Source organism: Polypterus senegalus, chromosome 3, assembly GCF_016835505.1.
Source record: "Polypterus senegalus isolate Bchr_013 chromosome 3, ASM1683550v1, whole genome shotgun sequence".
NCBI classification, from domain to species: domain Eukaryota; kingdom Metazoa; phylum Chordata; class Cladistia; order Polypteriformes; family Polypteridae; genus Polypterus; species Polypterus senegalus.
The window spans coordinates 264,482,564-264,500,682 of record NC_053156.1 but is presented as its reverse complement, the minus strand read 5'-3'; the positions used below and the strand labels follow the sequence as shown (position 1 = coordinate 264,500,682).

Sequence of the window (18,119 nt, the reverse complement as noted above, 5' to 3'; positions counted from 1 at the left end):
TAACCAGTAACTCTAAACTGGCCCCATGGGGTCCTGTGCATCACTAAGTCCTCAATGTACCAGCACTCCATCCAGGCTTGGTTTCAACCTTAAACAAAATGCTGCCAATATAACCAACTGTGAGTTGGATGAAGTGGGTCTGAGAATGTTAGGTTAGATTAAATGTTAAAATGCTGACTGAACACGTACTACCTGTTCAAATCTCAGTCTGGTCACTTTGGAGTTTGCATGTTATGATCCTGCTTACTTGGGTTTTCTTCTTGTATTCTTGCTGTTGTGCAGCTCAGAGGCTAAATGGACAGTACTGCTGCTTCACAGGTCAAGACAATTCCTTGGCTCTATCAAAGTCTGAATGTTCTTCCTAGATCTGTGTTTGCTTTCTGCTGGTGAAAAAGGTTCAGTCCACTTTTGACATATGTGCTTTTTAAGGCTAGTGTAGGTCTTAATAATGTTCCTTGTAATGTTCCCTGGCCTCCGTGTTGCTGGAATTAAGTCTGCATCTCCATTACTCTGTAGTCCTTCAGCCATATTCAAAGATACATATGTGGAGTATTTGGATAGAAACTGACTCAGTACTGTCAAAATGTTTACAGCTCTTGTAATATAATATGTACATTTTTGTTTTGTTGTTGCTTTGTTACAAAAATAACAAGTTAGACTGTCTCAGGTGGCACAGTTACACATTACATTACATTTAATTATTTGGCTGATCAAGGCAACCTGCAACATTTATGATAAATTCATTTGTGTTTTGTTGTCTCATTAGGAGGTGTCTCTGGCACTTTTTGGCAATCACCAGCTCTGCTTCTCATTCATGATCTGTGTAAGCATCATGACAAATGATTACAATGGGAGCAGCTTAGGATTCTTGCCAATAAGTGAATGGCAGACGTTCTTATATTCAGATGTTTTGGCAAGCATGATGGATACAACTGGAGAAAAAAATAAAGATGGTAAGTCAAGCTCTGTGTTTTTAGGAACCATTGTAGAATACATAGCCTTTAAAATCAAGAAGTGTTGCTGTTATTTTAACAGAGTTTTAGAAATTAGTACACGTCATCGAGCTTGAACTTATTTCCTAAAACTTTGATTGGTGCACAACACATTGTATATGGTTGTGTACAACTGGAAAACATAGATTATGATTTGCCCATTGCTTTTAATTTCCCAATAAAATGAGGCAACATTTGAAGTTATTTGTAAAAAGCCAATTCAATTAGTATTTATCTGTCATACTTCTATGATAATGTGGTGTAATACTCTTATGCAGTTTGTGGTCTTTGGCCAGCTTGTTATCCCGAAGTGATAAAGAATCACGTGGACTGGGGATTAGAAACACTTCCAGGTCAGGGAGGATAAAAGGACTGTGGGAGCTCCCAGACGGTGAGCTGAGCTGGATGGAAGGATGGCAACGCGTCTGGGAGTCGGAGGATTGGTTTATTGTTATTGGTTGTTTATTTATATGAGTATAGTGGAGGAGATGGTGCTTTGTGCACTGTGGCATAAAAATAAAGTCATCATTTGGACTTTTATCTGGTGTCTGGAGTCTTGGACAGGGGTTCAAGGGAGTGATACAGCCCTAATCTGTCACAAGTTATAATAAATCACATTGATTATCTGGCTATTTTAAAATATTAGGCCATATCTACTCTTTGCATATTTTAAAGTCTTGAGATCTACAGTATTAACATTAGGTTGCCGCCATCTTCCTTGGACCATGTTCAAGATTTGTATTGTGTAAGCATATTAATAAAAAATAATTCTAAGAACATACAAATTATTAAAATTAGTAATAAATTGGCTGATGGTTTCTACACAATGCACTTTAAAACTCAGTGAAATGTGTTTTCCATTCTTCTGAGCAATCATTTATCGTTGTCTTTAGTTTGCGATTTCCCAAAGAGTAATTTATTGGGCTAATGTTTAGGAGTATCAAAAGGGGAAATTGATGCAGTAGTTGCTTTAGTGATATAATGAATTACTATTGCTTCTACCACAATAGCAATAAAAAATATGTTTTATATATATTTGAACTCATCGCTTTTTAAGTGAGATTTCATAATGTAGGCATTTTGAGTTTCATATGTTTATTTTCCTATGTTATTCTTGATTATTCATTTGTTCTCTACTCAGATTCAACGTTTAAACGTCCTCCACTCCCCTGGTTATCAGAATCCAAATGGAAGCAATGCCAGTATATCGCAGCCCATGTGAACTCCTGCTCTTTGCTTTGTGAATCTTTAATTTCCAACCAAGAACAGTGGAGGAGGTTTCTTGAGGCTGAAAACACGTATCAGTTTCTGCAGATGCCTTACACAGGTGCGTTGAACCAACATACAATCTTTTTAGTTTAGAGTATACTTTAATTGTTCTTGTCTGTTTAACGGTGGTTGATATAATGGTTAAGACTCTTGTCTAACAGCTCTGGGGTCCTGGGTTTAAATCTTAGCTCAGAAACTGTCTGTGTACAGTATGTTCTCCTTGGATTCTTTTGTTTCCTCCCACATACCAAAAACTTGCATGTTAGGTTAATTAGGGAGTCTAACACGGCCCAGAATGTGTGAATGAGTATTTATTTATGAGTGAGTCTTTAAACAGGCAGGCGCCCTGATCCAGGGATGGTTCCTGCTTCACACTTGACACTCCATACATAGGAAAGGCTCTACTCTTTGGTCAGGTTGTTGTTGAAAACTGGATTGCTGGACTTCCGGTTGGACGTTTAGATTTACTGTTTCTAAATAATCACATACTGCAGTTTACAAGTGAGGCGCCTTTTCTAATGGCCCACTTGACAACCTCTTGATTTCAGACACTTCTGTTAACTTCAGCATATATGGTGACAGACGGTGGTTACAGTTAAAGCAAACTCTGTAAGAAGAGCTTGAACATCTCATCAAGCTGAAGATGGCAAAGCCCAATTTACATTTCATATGCTGCACAGCCAAGATATTTAACTATTTTTCAATTGTGATTTCCATAAGTTACTACAAATAAATAAAAATTCAAAATGTAGGTCATCTTGAAGCCCGTTTACAATATCATTCTCCTAAAGTTTATGCCAAACTAAGCTACAGATACAGTGCCTATAAAAAGAATTCACCCCCTTGTTATTGTTATACAATATTGAATTAATTTGTCTTTTTTGACAGTGATCAACAGAAGAAGACTCTCTAAGTGTCAAAGTAAAAACAGATACCGTAAATGCAAAGTGGCCTAAATTAATTGCAAATATAAAACAAAATAATTCATAATGTAGATAGATAGATAGATAGATAGATAGATAGATAGATAGATAGATAGATAGATACTTTATTAATCCCAAGGGGAAATTCACATAATCCAGCAGCAGCATACTGATACAAAAAACAATACTAAATTAAAGAGAAATAAAAATGCATGCAAACAAAAGACAGTAACTTTGAATAATGTTAACGTTTACTCCCCCGGTGGAATTGAAGAGTCGCATAGTGTGTAGGAGCATCGGGTCTGTTTGCACATGTTTCTCTGTCAGCTTTTCAGACCTGGACAATGCCAGCTCTCCACGTTCCTCTCTGCAAAACTACTTGAGCCCAATCAGGTTGCATGGGGATTGTGAGTGATTTTCAAATTCAGCTATAAATTCTCAGTTGGAGAACTTCGAGGGGGTCAATACTTTTTATAGGCACTGTAGTTAGAGTAGCAGAGGGTTATCCGTGACACTTCATGAAAGATATACAGTATAGTTATATATATATATATACACTAGCAAAATACCCGCGCCTTGCAGCGGAGAAGTAGTGTGTTAAAGAAGTAATGAAAAAGAAAAGGAAACATTTTGAAAATAACGTAACATGATTGTCAATGTATATATATATATATACACACACACATATAAACATATATATATATATATACATATCCATACATATATACATATACACATATACACATAGACACATATATATATATATACACACACACATATATAAACATATATATATATATATATATAAATATATATATATATATATATATATATATATACACACTCTCTGGGGTGCGAGCAACTGTTGCTGGGGGTGGCAGAATCCATCAAAGAAGAAAAAATGAAAAACATTATTTGTACAAAATCTTTTATCCATTCCTAAATAATTAAATGAGCAGGCTATTTTGTATCAGTGCAATACGCTGTTTGTTAAAACAGATGACTCCTGCTCTTACGTGCAAGTCTGCATGGATATTATGAACTATCGTATCTGTTCAAGTTCTATTTAAATTTTAAATAGAAGGAATTTTTATTTAGTCGACAGAAATATCTTTGGTAGGAATGTAAGTTAAATGTAGGCATCATTGCATAAATTTTTCTTCACCATACAAATGTAAAGAGTAAATTAGTTTTACATTCCAACCAAAGATATTTGTGTCGACTAAATAGAAGATATATTTTTTCTAATGTGATCGCGCAATTCAGATCGAGTTGACGCGCACTACAGTACATCGAGCCCGCGTGCTATTGTGGTTTCGCCTGTGTGCCTCAATAAGTTACCCTCCCCTCGCTCTTACTTTTTTACCGTTCATCTAATGAATACACTGAGTATGGCTTTACCAAAACAATCATTGATGGCGAATAAAGTATCCATTATTCATAAAGCTTCAATTGGTGATCTGTCTTTCTGCGTTAACCGCATATTTTTTCATACGTCTCAAACCAAGGGGATGTGAGGGTAAAATGAATCGGGAAGCCGGTACATACTCAGTGCATCCACTCTCAGGAATCGAACCTTGGACATTGGTGCTAGAGGCAAAGCCTCTTCCATTGTGCCACGGCATGTGGTTTGTCTATTTGAGTGTATGTAGATCGGGGTATATATATACATATATATATACCCGCGCTTCGCAGCGGAGAAGTAGTGTGTTAAAGAAGTTATGGAAAAGAAAAGGGAACATTTTAAAAATAACGTAACACGATTGTCAATATACAGTAATTGTTTTGTGAGTGTTATGAGTGTTGCTGTCATCAAGGATTTGATAATCATTATTTCTTTCAATCAGGTTCGTATTTGTAGGATGTGTTGTGTTCAAGTTACATTCCGTGTTTGTCAATCATTGTAAAGATAAGAGGTTTCATTCATCGATTCGTTTCTTACTGCATCGATAAAAAGCTTGTCTTCTTCTTTATCTGAGACGTGACACACTGCATGCACGGGTTTTTTTTTACACTGTCTTCCTTTAGTGGGACATTGACTTTTTCCACCGTGTGCTTTGTTTCCGCAATAACTGCACTTATGAATATGCTTGTATGTATCACACGCTTCATATTTTTTTGCTGCCTACTCAATTGTGTAATTCGGTTTTTGTTCAACACTCTTTGGAACTGTTTCTTTTTGTCTGTGCACTGCGTCATTTCACGTGAGCCACTCGGCGTACATGCATCGAAGGTTCCCAGCTGTGCTGGTGCCATCTCGTGCGATGTCCACGGCTGTATTTAATGTTAGCTAAGACCTGGCACTTAAAAGTTTCTCTCGCAGTTTCGCCGAGTTTGTGCCAAAAACCACCCTGACCATCTCATCTTCCTCTGCATAAGCACAGTCCTTCACCCGTGAATATTTAGCGGCAGTGTTTCTATTGGATTGCCACTGAATGACGGCCTTATATGGGCAGGCACTAAATTACGTGGGAGGCGTAACTCTGCCTCCCATGGGCATCGAGCAGAAGTTTATTATAGTATAGGGACGAAAAAATAGGTTCCAATTATGACCATTACACATAGAATTTCGAAATGAAACCTGCCCAACTTTTGTAAGTAAGCTGTAAGGAATGAGCCTGCCAAATTTAAGCCTTCTACCTAACAAGGGAAGTTGGAGAATTAGTGATGAGTGAGTGAGTGAGTCAGTGAGGGCTTTGCCTTTTATTATATATATATATATTATTATATATATATATATATATATATATATATATATATATATATATATATATATATATATATATATATATATATATATACTTCTCAAAAGAATTAAAGGAACACTTTTTAATCAGAGTATAGCATAAAGTCAATGAAACTTATGGGATATTAATCTGGTCAGTTAAGTAGCAGAGGGGTTGTTAATCAGTTTCAGCTGCTGTGGTGTTAATGAAATTAACAACAGATGCACTAGAGGGGCAACAATGAGATGACCCCCAAAACAGGAATGGTTTAACAGGTGGAGGCCACTGACATTTTTCCCTCCTCATCTTTTCTGACTGTTTCTTCACTAGTTTTGCATTTGGCTACAGTCAGTGTCACTACTGGTAGCATGAGGTGATACCTTGACCCTACAGAGGTTGCACAGGTAGTCCAACTTCTCCAGGATGGCACATCAATACGTGTCATTGCCAGAAGGTTTGCTGTGTCTCCCTGCACAGTCTCAAGGGCATGGAGGAGATTCTAGGAGACAAGCAGTTACTCTAGGAGAGCTGGAGAGGGCCATAGAAGGTCCATAACCCATCAGCAGGACCAGTATCTGCTCCTTTGGGCAAGGAGGAACAGGATGAGCACTGCCAGAGCCCTACAAAATGACCTCCAGCAGGCCACTGGTGTGAATGTCTCTGACCAAACAACCAGAAAGACTTCATGAGGGTGACCCAAGGGCCCCATGTCCTCTAATGGGCCCTGAGCTCACTGCCCAGCAGCATGCAGCTCAATTGGCATTCGCCATAGAATACCAGAATTGGCAGATGCACCACTGGTACCCTGTGCTTTTTACAGATGAGAGCAGGTTCACCCTGAGCACGTGACAGAAGTGAAAGGGTCTGGAGAAGCCATGGAGAACATTATGCTGCCTGTAACATCATTCAGCATGAGCAGTTTGGTGGTGGGTTAATGATTGTCTGGGGAGGCATATCCATGGAGGGTCACACAGACCACTACAGGCTTGACAAAGGCACCTTGGCTGCCATAAGGTATCAGGATGAAATCCTTGGACCCATTGTCAGACCCTATGCTGGTATATTGGCTCCTGGTGCACGACAATTCCTGGCCTCATGTGGTGAGAGTATGCAGGCAGTTCCTGGAGGATGAAGGAATTGATACCATTGACTGGCCACCACACTTTCCTGACCTAAATCCAATAGAACACCTCTGGGACATTATGTTTTGGTCCATCCAATGCCACCAGGTTGCACCTCAGACTGTCCAGGAGCTCAGTGATGCCCTGGTCCAGATCTGGGAGGAGATCCCCCACAACATGTTGTCAGGCATGTATACAAGAACACATGGGCCATACAAAGTGCTGCGTACAATTTTGAGTTGCTGCAATTACATTTTGGCAAAATGGACTAGCCTGCCACATAATTTTTTCACTCTGATTTTTGGGGCGTCTTTGAATTCAGGGCTCTGTAGGTTGATCATTTTCATTTCCATCAAACGATGTGGCATCCCTTCGTTCCTAACACATTGCCCAGTCTATATCAGTATAGATATCCAGGAGGATTTCTTTTTCCCATTGAGATCTGATGTGTTTTCAAAGTGTTCCTTTAATTTTTTGAGCAGTTTATATATATATATATATATATATATTGTTATAAGCTCCAAATAAACTGTTGTCACAAATTATATCAAAGTTAGGAATTCTAATCACGCTCAGGAGCAGGAAGGAAGTTAATTGCACCACACCAGAATATTAATGGTTTATCATAACAGGTTAGAATTCATTTCTAAACCAGTGTATGCATTGCAGGTTTTCAGGAATCAAGTGCCTATCCCAGCAGCATTGGGGGCAAAGCAGAAATCAACCCTGGACAGACCACCTTTCCATCACACAATATAGATACACTCACTCAGCTTACGATTCCCCAGTTAAACCAATGCACACATTGTTAGGGTGTCCGAGGAAACAGGAATGCCGGGTGTGAACACGTGGATGTAATGGACGTGACTGGGCAGAAAATGAAACTGACGTTTTGAGAACAGCTGAGCAAGCCATAATAACTAACAAATGATTAAAAATAGCAACTTGGGTTTTTCAGAAAACTTTTCTGTACCTTGGTTCATTATGTATTTTATTGTTGTAGGAATTTTGCCAATAACAATTGATAATAAAATTAATTTAAACAGTTTAATATTAAAACAATGTCACTTCTTGCATTGATATTAATTTTCCAAAAGATCTATCCTGTGAATCCTATCTAATCACCTTTACAATTTATAGTTTTATATTTGTGTGGACTTCATTTTAATAAAGTAATGGAAAATCTTATTTTATCTAATTTATTATATGCAGTATAGCTAAGTGCAAAGTATTAACATTTAAGAAGTACTCCTTTTAAGCCCATATGTTTCAGTTTTTAAATTTCTGTAAATAGATGTCATAGACTAGTGGTTCCCAAACTTGGTCCTGGGGACCCCCTGTAGCTGCGGGTTTTTGTTCCAACCAGATTCACAATAACTGATAATAATTGATAATAACTGATCTCATTTAATTTGCTGGTCTTTTTTCTCATCTTTTCTTCTGAATTCAAAAAAAGCACAGCAGTATGATTTTTACTTTATAAGACATTTAAAAATATTTCTGTTTTTTCCTATAACTTTAAAAGCTTAAACTTTATTGCTGTTTTCCTATTGTTTCTCCCTTATTCTGTGCGGTCTGCTCCCTTTATTGTATCTAAAATGACGAATAAAAACAAGCAAATCAGACACCTCCGGTGAAGAACACTAAAAGACGAAAAGCTGCAACTGCTTCAGCGTCAGACCCACTAATTACTCGATAATGGAAAGGCAGAATGGAAATCAAAAATTATCCACATATAACTGCTTAATTTTTATTAAAATGTAATAAATGACACCCTTACTTTTGTAATTTCTTCATTGACCCCTGTCACACAAATCAGAGACAGAAGTCATAAAAGGTTTTGGCAGCCACCCATGTATTGTTCCCTGGCTACAAAAAGGGTAAACTGATAGTACTGATGTGCACAATTCACAGCCCAAAACAGAACTGATCAACTGTTTGCAAGATGTCGGCTTTATAGGCCAAAACAGGATATGATGTCAACAGGGGCTGGATCTGGGAAAGATCTTCCTCCATAGGCTCGGACCCGGAAGTTACATCATTAAAAGGGTCAGAATTGGAAGGGTCCTCCTCCAAGGGTTCGGGGCTGGAAGTGACGTCATCAGAAGGCCCAGAACCAGAAGTGATGGTGTGGAATTACTCTCATTTAAACTCTTTAGCTGCCTCCCATGCACACTTGTGTGACACCCCAAAACACATTAACTGGAGAATAACAGTTCATCGAAAAAGCTCACCCAGAAGTCCAATTAAAAACAGAAGTTGGTTGGAACAAAAACCTGCAGTCCCAGGTGGTCCCAAGGGCTGAGTTTGGGAACTGGTATTATAGACAAAATAAGATATTTGCATTTTTTTAATAGTTTTACATACTTATTACACTTTTAAATATATTTTGATTTTAATATTTGCTAAAAATTTATGTAATCCTTAAGATATGATGGGCTCTATGGTTGTGCCTTCTGACCTGGAGAAACCTCAAATGATCTTTCCCTGGGACAAGCTGTCAGCATTTCAGAAACTCATTTTGGTATGTGAAGTTATTTTTTAATATTCCTTAAACTGTTTTTTGATGGTTGTGTAGCCTTTGTTAAATGTGTGGATGTTGTATATTCTTCTTCATGGGTTTCGCTGCCACATTCCCAAAGATGTGCATCAGGTTAAATGGCGGCTCTAAGCAGGCTCGGTGTGAGTATTACTGAGCAGACCCCTATAAGCGGCTACTGCCTGGGGCCTGCGACTCCCTCATACCTGAACTGGATTATTTGGCTTTGAGAAAGTTCCCTTATTATTAAATTGATAATTATAGTCAATGGGAGGGCGGCACGGTGGCGCAGTGGGTAGCGCTGCTGCCTTGCAGTTAGGAGACCTGGGTTCGCTTCCCGGGTCCTCCCTGCGTGGACCTTGCATGTTCTCTCCGTGTCTGCGTGGGTTTCCTCCCACAGTCCAAAGACATGCAGGTTAGGTGCATTGCTGATCCTAAATTGTCCCTAGTGTGCTTGGTGTGTGTGTGTGCCCTGCATGGGGTTTGTTTCCTGCCTTGCACCCTGTGTTGGCTGGGATTGGCTTCAGCAGACCCCCGTGACCCTGTAGTTAGGATATAGCGGGTTGGATTGTGGATGGATGGACAGTCAATGGGAGGCTTGCACCAAATAAAAGTAATGTTCTAAGATTTTTGTTATTTTTCTCTTTATGTTTGTCGTGTAGGTCACATGACTGAAGTATTAACTCTTCAATGTCGTTCTACTGGACTAAATGCCAAGCCACTGTTTGTTTAGAGTGTTATTTATTATAAAGATCAGGGGAGAGGCACTGTACATATTTGTCAGTTATACTATCGTATTTGTATGATGTTTTCTTTTATGGGCAGACTATGAAATTGTTTTTTTTTCTTACATAGTCTTTTAAGACAATCACAGAAGGATGCAGATGAAGTCTCTGTGTGGAGTTAGTCTTAACACAAACGTTGTCATTTGCATGCAAACTGGTGTTAAGGTGTTAAAAGCTTTGATGGAATAGCTGGTTTATAACTTCAACTTCCCTAATTAGAATATGCTCAAGAGATCTTAGTAATAAAGTTAAATGACAATACAGAAAACATACATTGGGACCAATTCAAAGACAATTAGTTTGCAAATAACTAACAGACATAGACAAGAAAGCAGACTGCCACTTTGAGCATGGGTAAAAGAACCTTCATGAGTTTTAGATTAACTTAATAAAAAAGTAATTAATAAAGTACGTTTTTAAAGAGAGGCTAATTCTGAGTAAGAATCGGGTAAGTGGATTCACAATTCAAATTAATTTGCCCGTTATGCAGAGAGCGGACCTGCTCAGGAGAAGGCCGCTAAACTGGACAGTTTTGGGGTGACTAGGTGCTTGGTTAGATAGTTTATAGTGAGTCAGACTTATTTTAATTCTTCATATTCTCTGGTATTAGGAGACACTCTACTTGAGCTGCATACTACGTGGGGGAGTCATGCTAAAATTAGAAAATGGGATTTATTAGAAAATGTAATGAACCTTAACGAAACTGACAATGCCATTTCTCAAAGTCGTCTCCACTCTCCTCAGTGTACTTGTGCCGCCTGCCTGGAAGTGTCTGGATTCCAGCAGAATAAAAGGTTTGGTCTTGTCCTCATAACCACTCGTGCAATGCGTTCTTCATGTTGTCACCTGTCTTGAATCGACGACCACCCAGATGATTTTTTAGTGGTCCAAAAAGGTGGAAATCACACTGTGCCAAATCTGGCGAATAATGAGGATGTGCCAATACCTCAAAGTTCAGTTTCTCCAGACAAGCCTTGGTGTTCTTAGCAGTGTGCGGGCAGGCTGGCATTGTCCTGCAGCAGAAGGACTCCCTGAGACAGCAGTCCCCGCCGCTTGGATCAAATGGCAGGGTTCATGTTGGTCTCCAGCAAGTCACAGTAACCTGCATTAGTGAGTGTAGTGCCACTCGGCATGTAGTGTTCAACAGCAACTCGGTGCATGAGAATTCATTTCTACATTGTTCAAAAAGTAGAAATGAAAATATATATTATATTTATTCACCTGCATATATGTTATCGACAATGTCATTGATTTTCACATTTTTACCTGCTTAAATTAACTGAACATTGACTATACATTTATAATATTCAGTAAAACCAAAAAATAACTAAAGCATTTTTTTTTGCTTCTTTAGATTAAAACCTTAAAACCAGAAAGTCTGATAAGCTCAATCGAAGGGTTCATTGCAGACAAACTTGGCACTAAATATGTTGAAAGTGGAAACCTCACCCTGAGAGAAATGTATGATAACTCAGATGCAACTACTCCTCTGATATTCATCTTGTCTCCAGGTCAGTAAATATTATAGCACCTTATTTATTTTTAAAGTATTGTTGTAAACTGCACTTGAACATTCAGATTACCCAGGTGTCAGTAAAGGGTATAAATCTGAGCAAATTATAATCGCAAATATTCTTTTTTTATTCTTTTCTTTTTTGTGGAAATAACTTTCATCCATTTACAAATTTACACCACTAAATAATTTTGGTGTATTTGTGTTTATCTACTATATATATATAAAATCCTAAGCCTGAAAGTGCAACGAGTTCAGAAACCTCACAATATGAAGAAGAAAAGGATGATTCGGCTCCTGATTGACAACTGTGCTGCACACAACATGCTTCCACATTTAGATAATGTTTGCGTTGAATTCCTCCCACCCAATTGCACGGCAGTGCTTTAGCCACTGGGTTTGGATATCATTTGCACCCTGAAAGTGTATTATCACAAGGAAATGCAGAGAAAAATTCTAGTCAGCATAACTTGTAGACAAGAGGAGATTAAAATTAACGCAAAAGAAGCTATTGAAATGATTGCAAATGCCTGGCTACAAGTTAAAGAAAGCACTATAGTAACAAATACTGAATCTAATTACAACAAAATTTTTGTTACAAAGAAATATTTTTTAGGTCCCTAGGAGTTCGTTGTAGCAGAATTTTACCTGTATATATAATGACTATAATTCTGAATGCAAGGTATTTTTCCTTAGGTCAGATGTTTATTATTGGTGACTTTTGCATGTTATATGAAAATGTAAGAATTTAACAGTATTCTATACATGTGACAGCGCCACTACTATTCCTACTGCTTATTAATTTACAGTAACAGTGCAAGGAGTATCATAGTAGTTAGCAATGCTGTTTCACAACTCTGACAAACTTATTTCATTCTCCACCTTTTTTGGGTTTTTTTTATTGTTCTTTATTTTGCCTTATACAATTTCTCGTATTAGGAATTTGTTAGTTTTCGCATACCCCTTGGGGTCAGAGTGCAGGGTCAGCCATTGTACAGCGCCCCTGGAGCAATTGAAGGTTAAGGGTCTTTCTCAAGGGCCCAGCAGAGTAGGATCTCTTTTGGCAGTGACAGGGATTCGAACTGGCAACCTTCGGGATACCAGGGCAGATCCTTAGCCTCAGAGCCACCACTCTGCCCTAAAATCTTACTGAGGGGGTACTCGGATATGAACCGAGGACCTCTTGGTTACTGTTTGTGAATAGTTGACATATTTTCTAAGTGCTTTGGTTGTATTCCTATAGATGTGTGTTTTACAGTAATCTATCTATCACAATAAGGAGAGATTAAGTTCATCACAAAGAAGTCAAAGGGAATCCACAACTATTGAACTATTTGAAATTCTGTAACAATAATCCCCAACTTCAGTCTTTCAGTTGTACTCTTGGATAACAAAATGATAGTGTTGTGCTGACTACATGCATGTACAAACCTCTGACTCCTTTTAACAGGAATGGACCCAACTTCCCAGTTAATGAGGCTGGCTCAAGAAGTGCGTGGCAGCACCGTTCATGTAGATATGGTGTCTCTTGGCCGTGGTCAAGGACCAAAAGCTAAAGAACTCATCAAAAAAGCTCAAATACTCAAAGGACGTTGGGTTTTTCTTCAGAACTGCCATCTCGCTGCCTCTTTTATGCCACAGCTGCAGACCATTGTAAATTCGTAAGTATTCAGTAAGGTTAAATATCTTTATGCTGCTACCATTACTGCCCAGTGATCCTGAAATTGAGAATTGCATTCATATTGCACTCCATAGGCCTTGAAAGTGTTATAGGGTGCTTTGCTTTAAAAGTGTAAGAGGGCCTCATCACACATGCTCGTAACAATATAGCAACTGTGTATTCTTGGAGAGCTTAAAAATGGTCTGGAAAAATAAAGAACAAAAAAATGATCAAAACAAAAAGCAAAAAGTATTTGTTACCAATATACACTCACCTAAAGGATTATTAGGAACACCTATTCAATTTCTCATTAATGCAATTATCTAATCAACCAATCACATGGCAGTTGCTTCAATGCATTTAGGGTTGTGGTCCTGGTCAAGACAATCTCCTGAACTCCAAACTGAATGTCAGAATGGGAAAGAAAGGCGATTTAAGCAATTTTGAGCGTGGCATGGTTGTTGGTGCCAGACGGGCCGGTCTGAGTATTTCACAATCTGTTCAGTTACTGGGATTTTCACGCACAACCATTTCTAGGGTTTACAAAGAATGGTGTGAAAATGGAAAAACATCCAGTATGCGGCAGTCCTGTGGGCGAAAATGCCTTGTTGATGCTAGAGGTCAGAGGAGAATGGGCCGACTGATTCAAGCTGATAGAAGAGCAACTTTGACTGAAATAACCACTCGTTACAACCGAGGTATGTAGCAAAGCATTTGTGAAGCCACAACACGCACAACCTTGAGGCGGATGGGCTACAACAGCAGAAGACCCCACCGGGTACCACTCATCTCCACTACAAATGGGAAAAAGAGGCTACAATTTGCACGAGCTCACCAAAATTGGACAGTTGAAGAATGGAAAAATGTTGCCTGGTCTGATGAGTCTCGATTTCTGTTGACACATTCAAATGGTAGAGTCAGAATTTGGCGTAAATAGAATGAGAACATGGATCCATCATGCCTTGTTACCACTGAGCAGGCTGCTGGTGGTGGTGTAATGGTGTGGAGGATGTTTTCTTGGCACACTTTAGGCCCCTTAGTGGCAATTGGGCATCGTTTAAATGCCACGGGCTACCTGAGCATTGTTTCTGACCATGTCCATCCCTTCATGACCACCATGTACCCATCCTCTGATGGCTACTTCCAGCAGGATAATGCATGTCACAAAGCTCGAATCATTTCAAATTGGTTTCTTGAACATGACAATGAGTTCACTGTACTAAAATGGCCCCCACAGTCACCAGATCTCAACCCAATAGAGCATCTTTGGGATGTGGTGGAACGGGAGCTTCGTGCCCTGGATGTGCATCCCACAAATCTCCATCAACTGCAAGATGCTATCCTATCAATATGGGCCAACATTTCTAAAGAATGCTTTCAAGCACCTTGTTGAATCAATGCCCCGTAGAATTAAGGCAGTTCTGAAGGCGAAAGGGGGTCAAACACCGTATTAGTATGGTGTTCCTAATAATCCTTTAGGTGAGTGTACATTGACTCAAGCACAGTCACTAAATCCTTGCTGATGATTAATTTCTGTTCAGACCATTGGGTTCCCCACAATGTCCACGGTTAAACATTTTTTTCAAACTAAAGTTAAATATGCTGTATCAATTTACTTCTCCTTGTAGTATTTTGATACAAATACCATTATTTTTTTCTAATTGCACTGTGTCTTATAGCACTATATAGACAAAAGTATTGGGACACACTTCTTAATTATTGAATTCAGGTGTTTCAATGAGATCCATTGCCATGCAGTCTTCATTTACAAACATTTCTGAAACAAAATGGGTCATTCTGAATAGCTAAGTGACTTCAAGTGTGGCACTGTGATAGGATGCCACGTTTGCTGGATATTCCACGGTCAGCTATAAGTGGTATTATTGGAAAGTGGAAGTGTTTAGGAACAACAGCATCTTGGCCATGAAGCGGAAGACCACGTAAAGTCACAGAGTGGGGTCAACGACTGCTAAGGTGCATGGTGCGTAAAACACTCTGCTGATTCCACGGCTGAAAGTTCCAAACTTCCACTGGCATTAGTATAAGCACAAAAACTGTGTGGCTGGAGCTTCATGGAATGGGTTTTCATGGCCGAGCAGCTGCATGCAAGCCTCACATCACCAAGTCCAATACCAAGTGTTGGATGGAGTGGTGGAAACATGTTCTATTGTAGTGGTTCTCAAACTGTGGGGTGGGGGCGCAAAGTAACAAAAAGGGGGCACGAAGATGTGAAAAAAGAAAACAAGAATCAAAAATATGAAAAATAGATCTACTGAAACCAAAACAAATTAACTTAAACTACATTCTGATACTAGAAAAATAAATATAGAGTTAGATAAATGTCGATAAAAGTTAAGTAGGTATAATAAAATATGCATCTATGATATATCATTAATTAAAAAAGAACAAATTGGTATTAGTGGGCTCCTTTCAAAAAAATGTTAGGGGGGCGCGATTAAAACTGTTATGAAAACTCGGGTCGCAAATACATAAAGGTTGAGAAACGCTGTTCTATGGAGTGACGAATCACACTTCTCTGTTTGGCAGTCAGATGGGCAAGTCTGGGTTTGATAGATGCCAGGAGAACATGCTCTCCTGACTGCATTGTGCCAATGGTGAAGTTAAGGAGAGGAGGGATGATGGTGTGGGACTATTTTTCAGGGTTTAGGCTAAGCCCCTTACTTCCAGTGAAGGGCAATCTTAATGCTTCAGCATATCAAGACATTCTGGACAACCCTATGCTTCCAACTCTGTGGGAACATTTGGGGGAAAGGCCCTTTTCTTTTCCAGCATGACTGTGCCCCAGTGCACAAAGCAAGGTCCATAAAGAAATGGTTGGATGAGTTTAGCGTGGAAGAACATAACTGGCCCACACAGAGCTCTGACCTCAACCTGATCGATTACCTTTGGGATGAACTGGAATGGCGATTGCAAGCCAGACCTTCTCATCCAAAATCTGTACCTGACCTCACAAATGCTCTAAAGAATGGGCACAAATTCCCACGGAAACATTGCAAAATCATGTAGAAAGTCTTCCAAGAAGTGTGGAACCTGTTATAGCTGCAAAGGGGTGACCAACTCCATATTAAAGTGTATGCATTTGAATGCATTGTCATTAAAGTCCCTGTTGGTGTAATGGTCAGGCGTCTCAATACTTTTGCCCATATAATGTATATTACTAGCTGTGTCACTTGGCTTTGCCTGGAAATTTCCTAAGACAAATGCCCTCAGTAACAGTGTTGACGGTTAAGTGGATGCATCAGAAATACTATGTAACTAACTAAGTACTTTTCTGTATACAATTATCGATTTTTTTTTAGCTATAGTTCACAGAAGCTCTTTACTCTTACACATACTACATTCAACTGCCCGTCAGTAAATCGTTTTCACCATAGATCATCTCTTGCTTTTCCAACTGACTGACCTTGGCTTTTGTTGGTGATCATTGGAAAACACGGTTTTCCAAGAAACGGTATAACTTTAAGTTGAAACAGATAAACAGTAGGAACAATGGGGATTTTGGGTATAAATATAATTTCATTCTGAATCATAGCCTGTAAAAATAGTAACTTAAATCAGACTTGAGAATAACATTTGGATCTGCAATATTGTACAGTTATAAAGTTTTGAAGGGTTTAGATCAAAAGCAATGCACACTAAACTGTGGTTTACTCCACACAGGTGGTGCAGTGGTAGCCTGGCAGTAAGGAGGATTGTGGGTTTGCTTCCTGGGTCCTCCCTGTATGGAGAGCACTTTGAGTATGAGAAATGCACTATTTAAATGTAAAGAATTATTATTATTACTACTTCAGCTAATTATGACCTACGACATTGATGTTTACCGGCAGCACATTTACAGTATGTGGCCCATGGAATGAATTGTACAGAAATAATATGGTGAACCATGTACAGTGTCCACTTCCTCTGTGGGGGACCCCTTTACGGAGCTGTGCAAACATTTACATTTACCAAGGTGTGCCATTGCTCCTGGTCTGTGTTGTATTGAAGTGGCCCAGTAAGCGTGCCAGCATTTCATGGTTTTTGCTTTGCAAACCAGAGCATAGAAGCACATCACGGTTTGACCTCCATGGGTTCTCCTTTCTTCTCCAAAATACTACATGTGTTTCACCACCAGGGACTTATTGGACACCACCCCATTGTTCAAAGTTGTATATATAGATGAGGTTGGACATAATACTCTAAAAATACACAAAGTAAAATTGCTATGCCTCCTTTGCAAGTGTTGTATCAAGCTTGAATTTGAACGTGTCTCAAACCTTGGTATAAAACATATTAGTAAAATTATAATAGAATACTGTATAAAATAAAAAATTAAAAAAGACTTCATTTTAATAATCTAATCTCAATCAGTAGCCATATTTCTATTCATGTCAATAGTACCTTGAACATTTTAACAGATAAAATTATATCGCAAGAAAAACTGTTTGACTTTGTCTTTTTTTGTAAGGTTCACAACAAAAAGCTTTGATATTGATCCTCTCTTCCGGCTATGGCTGTGCTCCAGACCTGATTCATCATTTCCTCTTTCCGTCCTCCAAAAGGGGCTTAAGGTAATGAGTGTAAATATTAA

The 18,119-nt window shown here is 38.8% G+C and overlaps 1 protein-coding gene across 1 annotated transcript in view; it reads left to right on the top strand.

The window, feature by feature from the left end:
- Window positions 1-18,119, top strand: part of LOC120526665 (dynein heavy chain 6, axonemal-like) — a 234,043-nt gene that overhangs the window by 184,746 nt on the left and 31,178 nt on the right. The window contains exons 66-71 of the mRNA XM_039749820.1: window positions 767-953; window positions 2,134-2,319; window positions 9,461-9,555; window positions 11,710-11,866; window positions 13,319-13,529; window positions 17,997-18,099. Coding sequence (XP_039605754.1) covers window positions 767-953; window positions 2,134-2,319; window positions 9,461-9,555; window positions 11,710-11,866; window positions 13,319-13,529; window positions 17,997-18,099 — 939 coding nt within the window. The remainder of the gene's footprint in view (window positions 1-766; window positions 954-2,133; window positions 2,320-9,460; window positions 9,556-11,709; window positions 11,867-13,318; window positions 13,530-17,996; window positions 18,100-18,119) is intronic.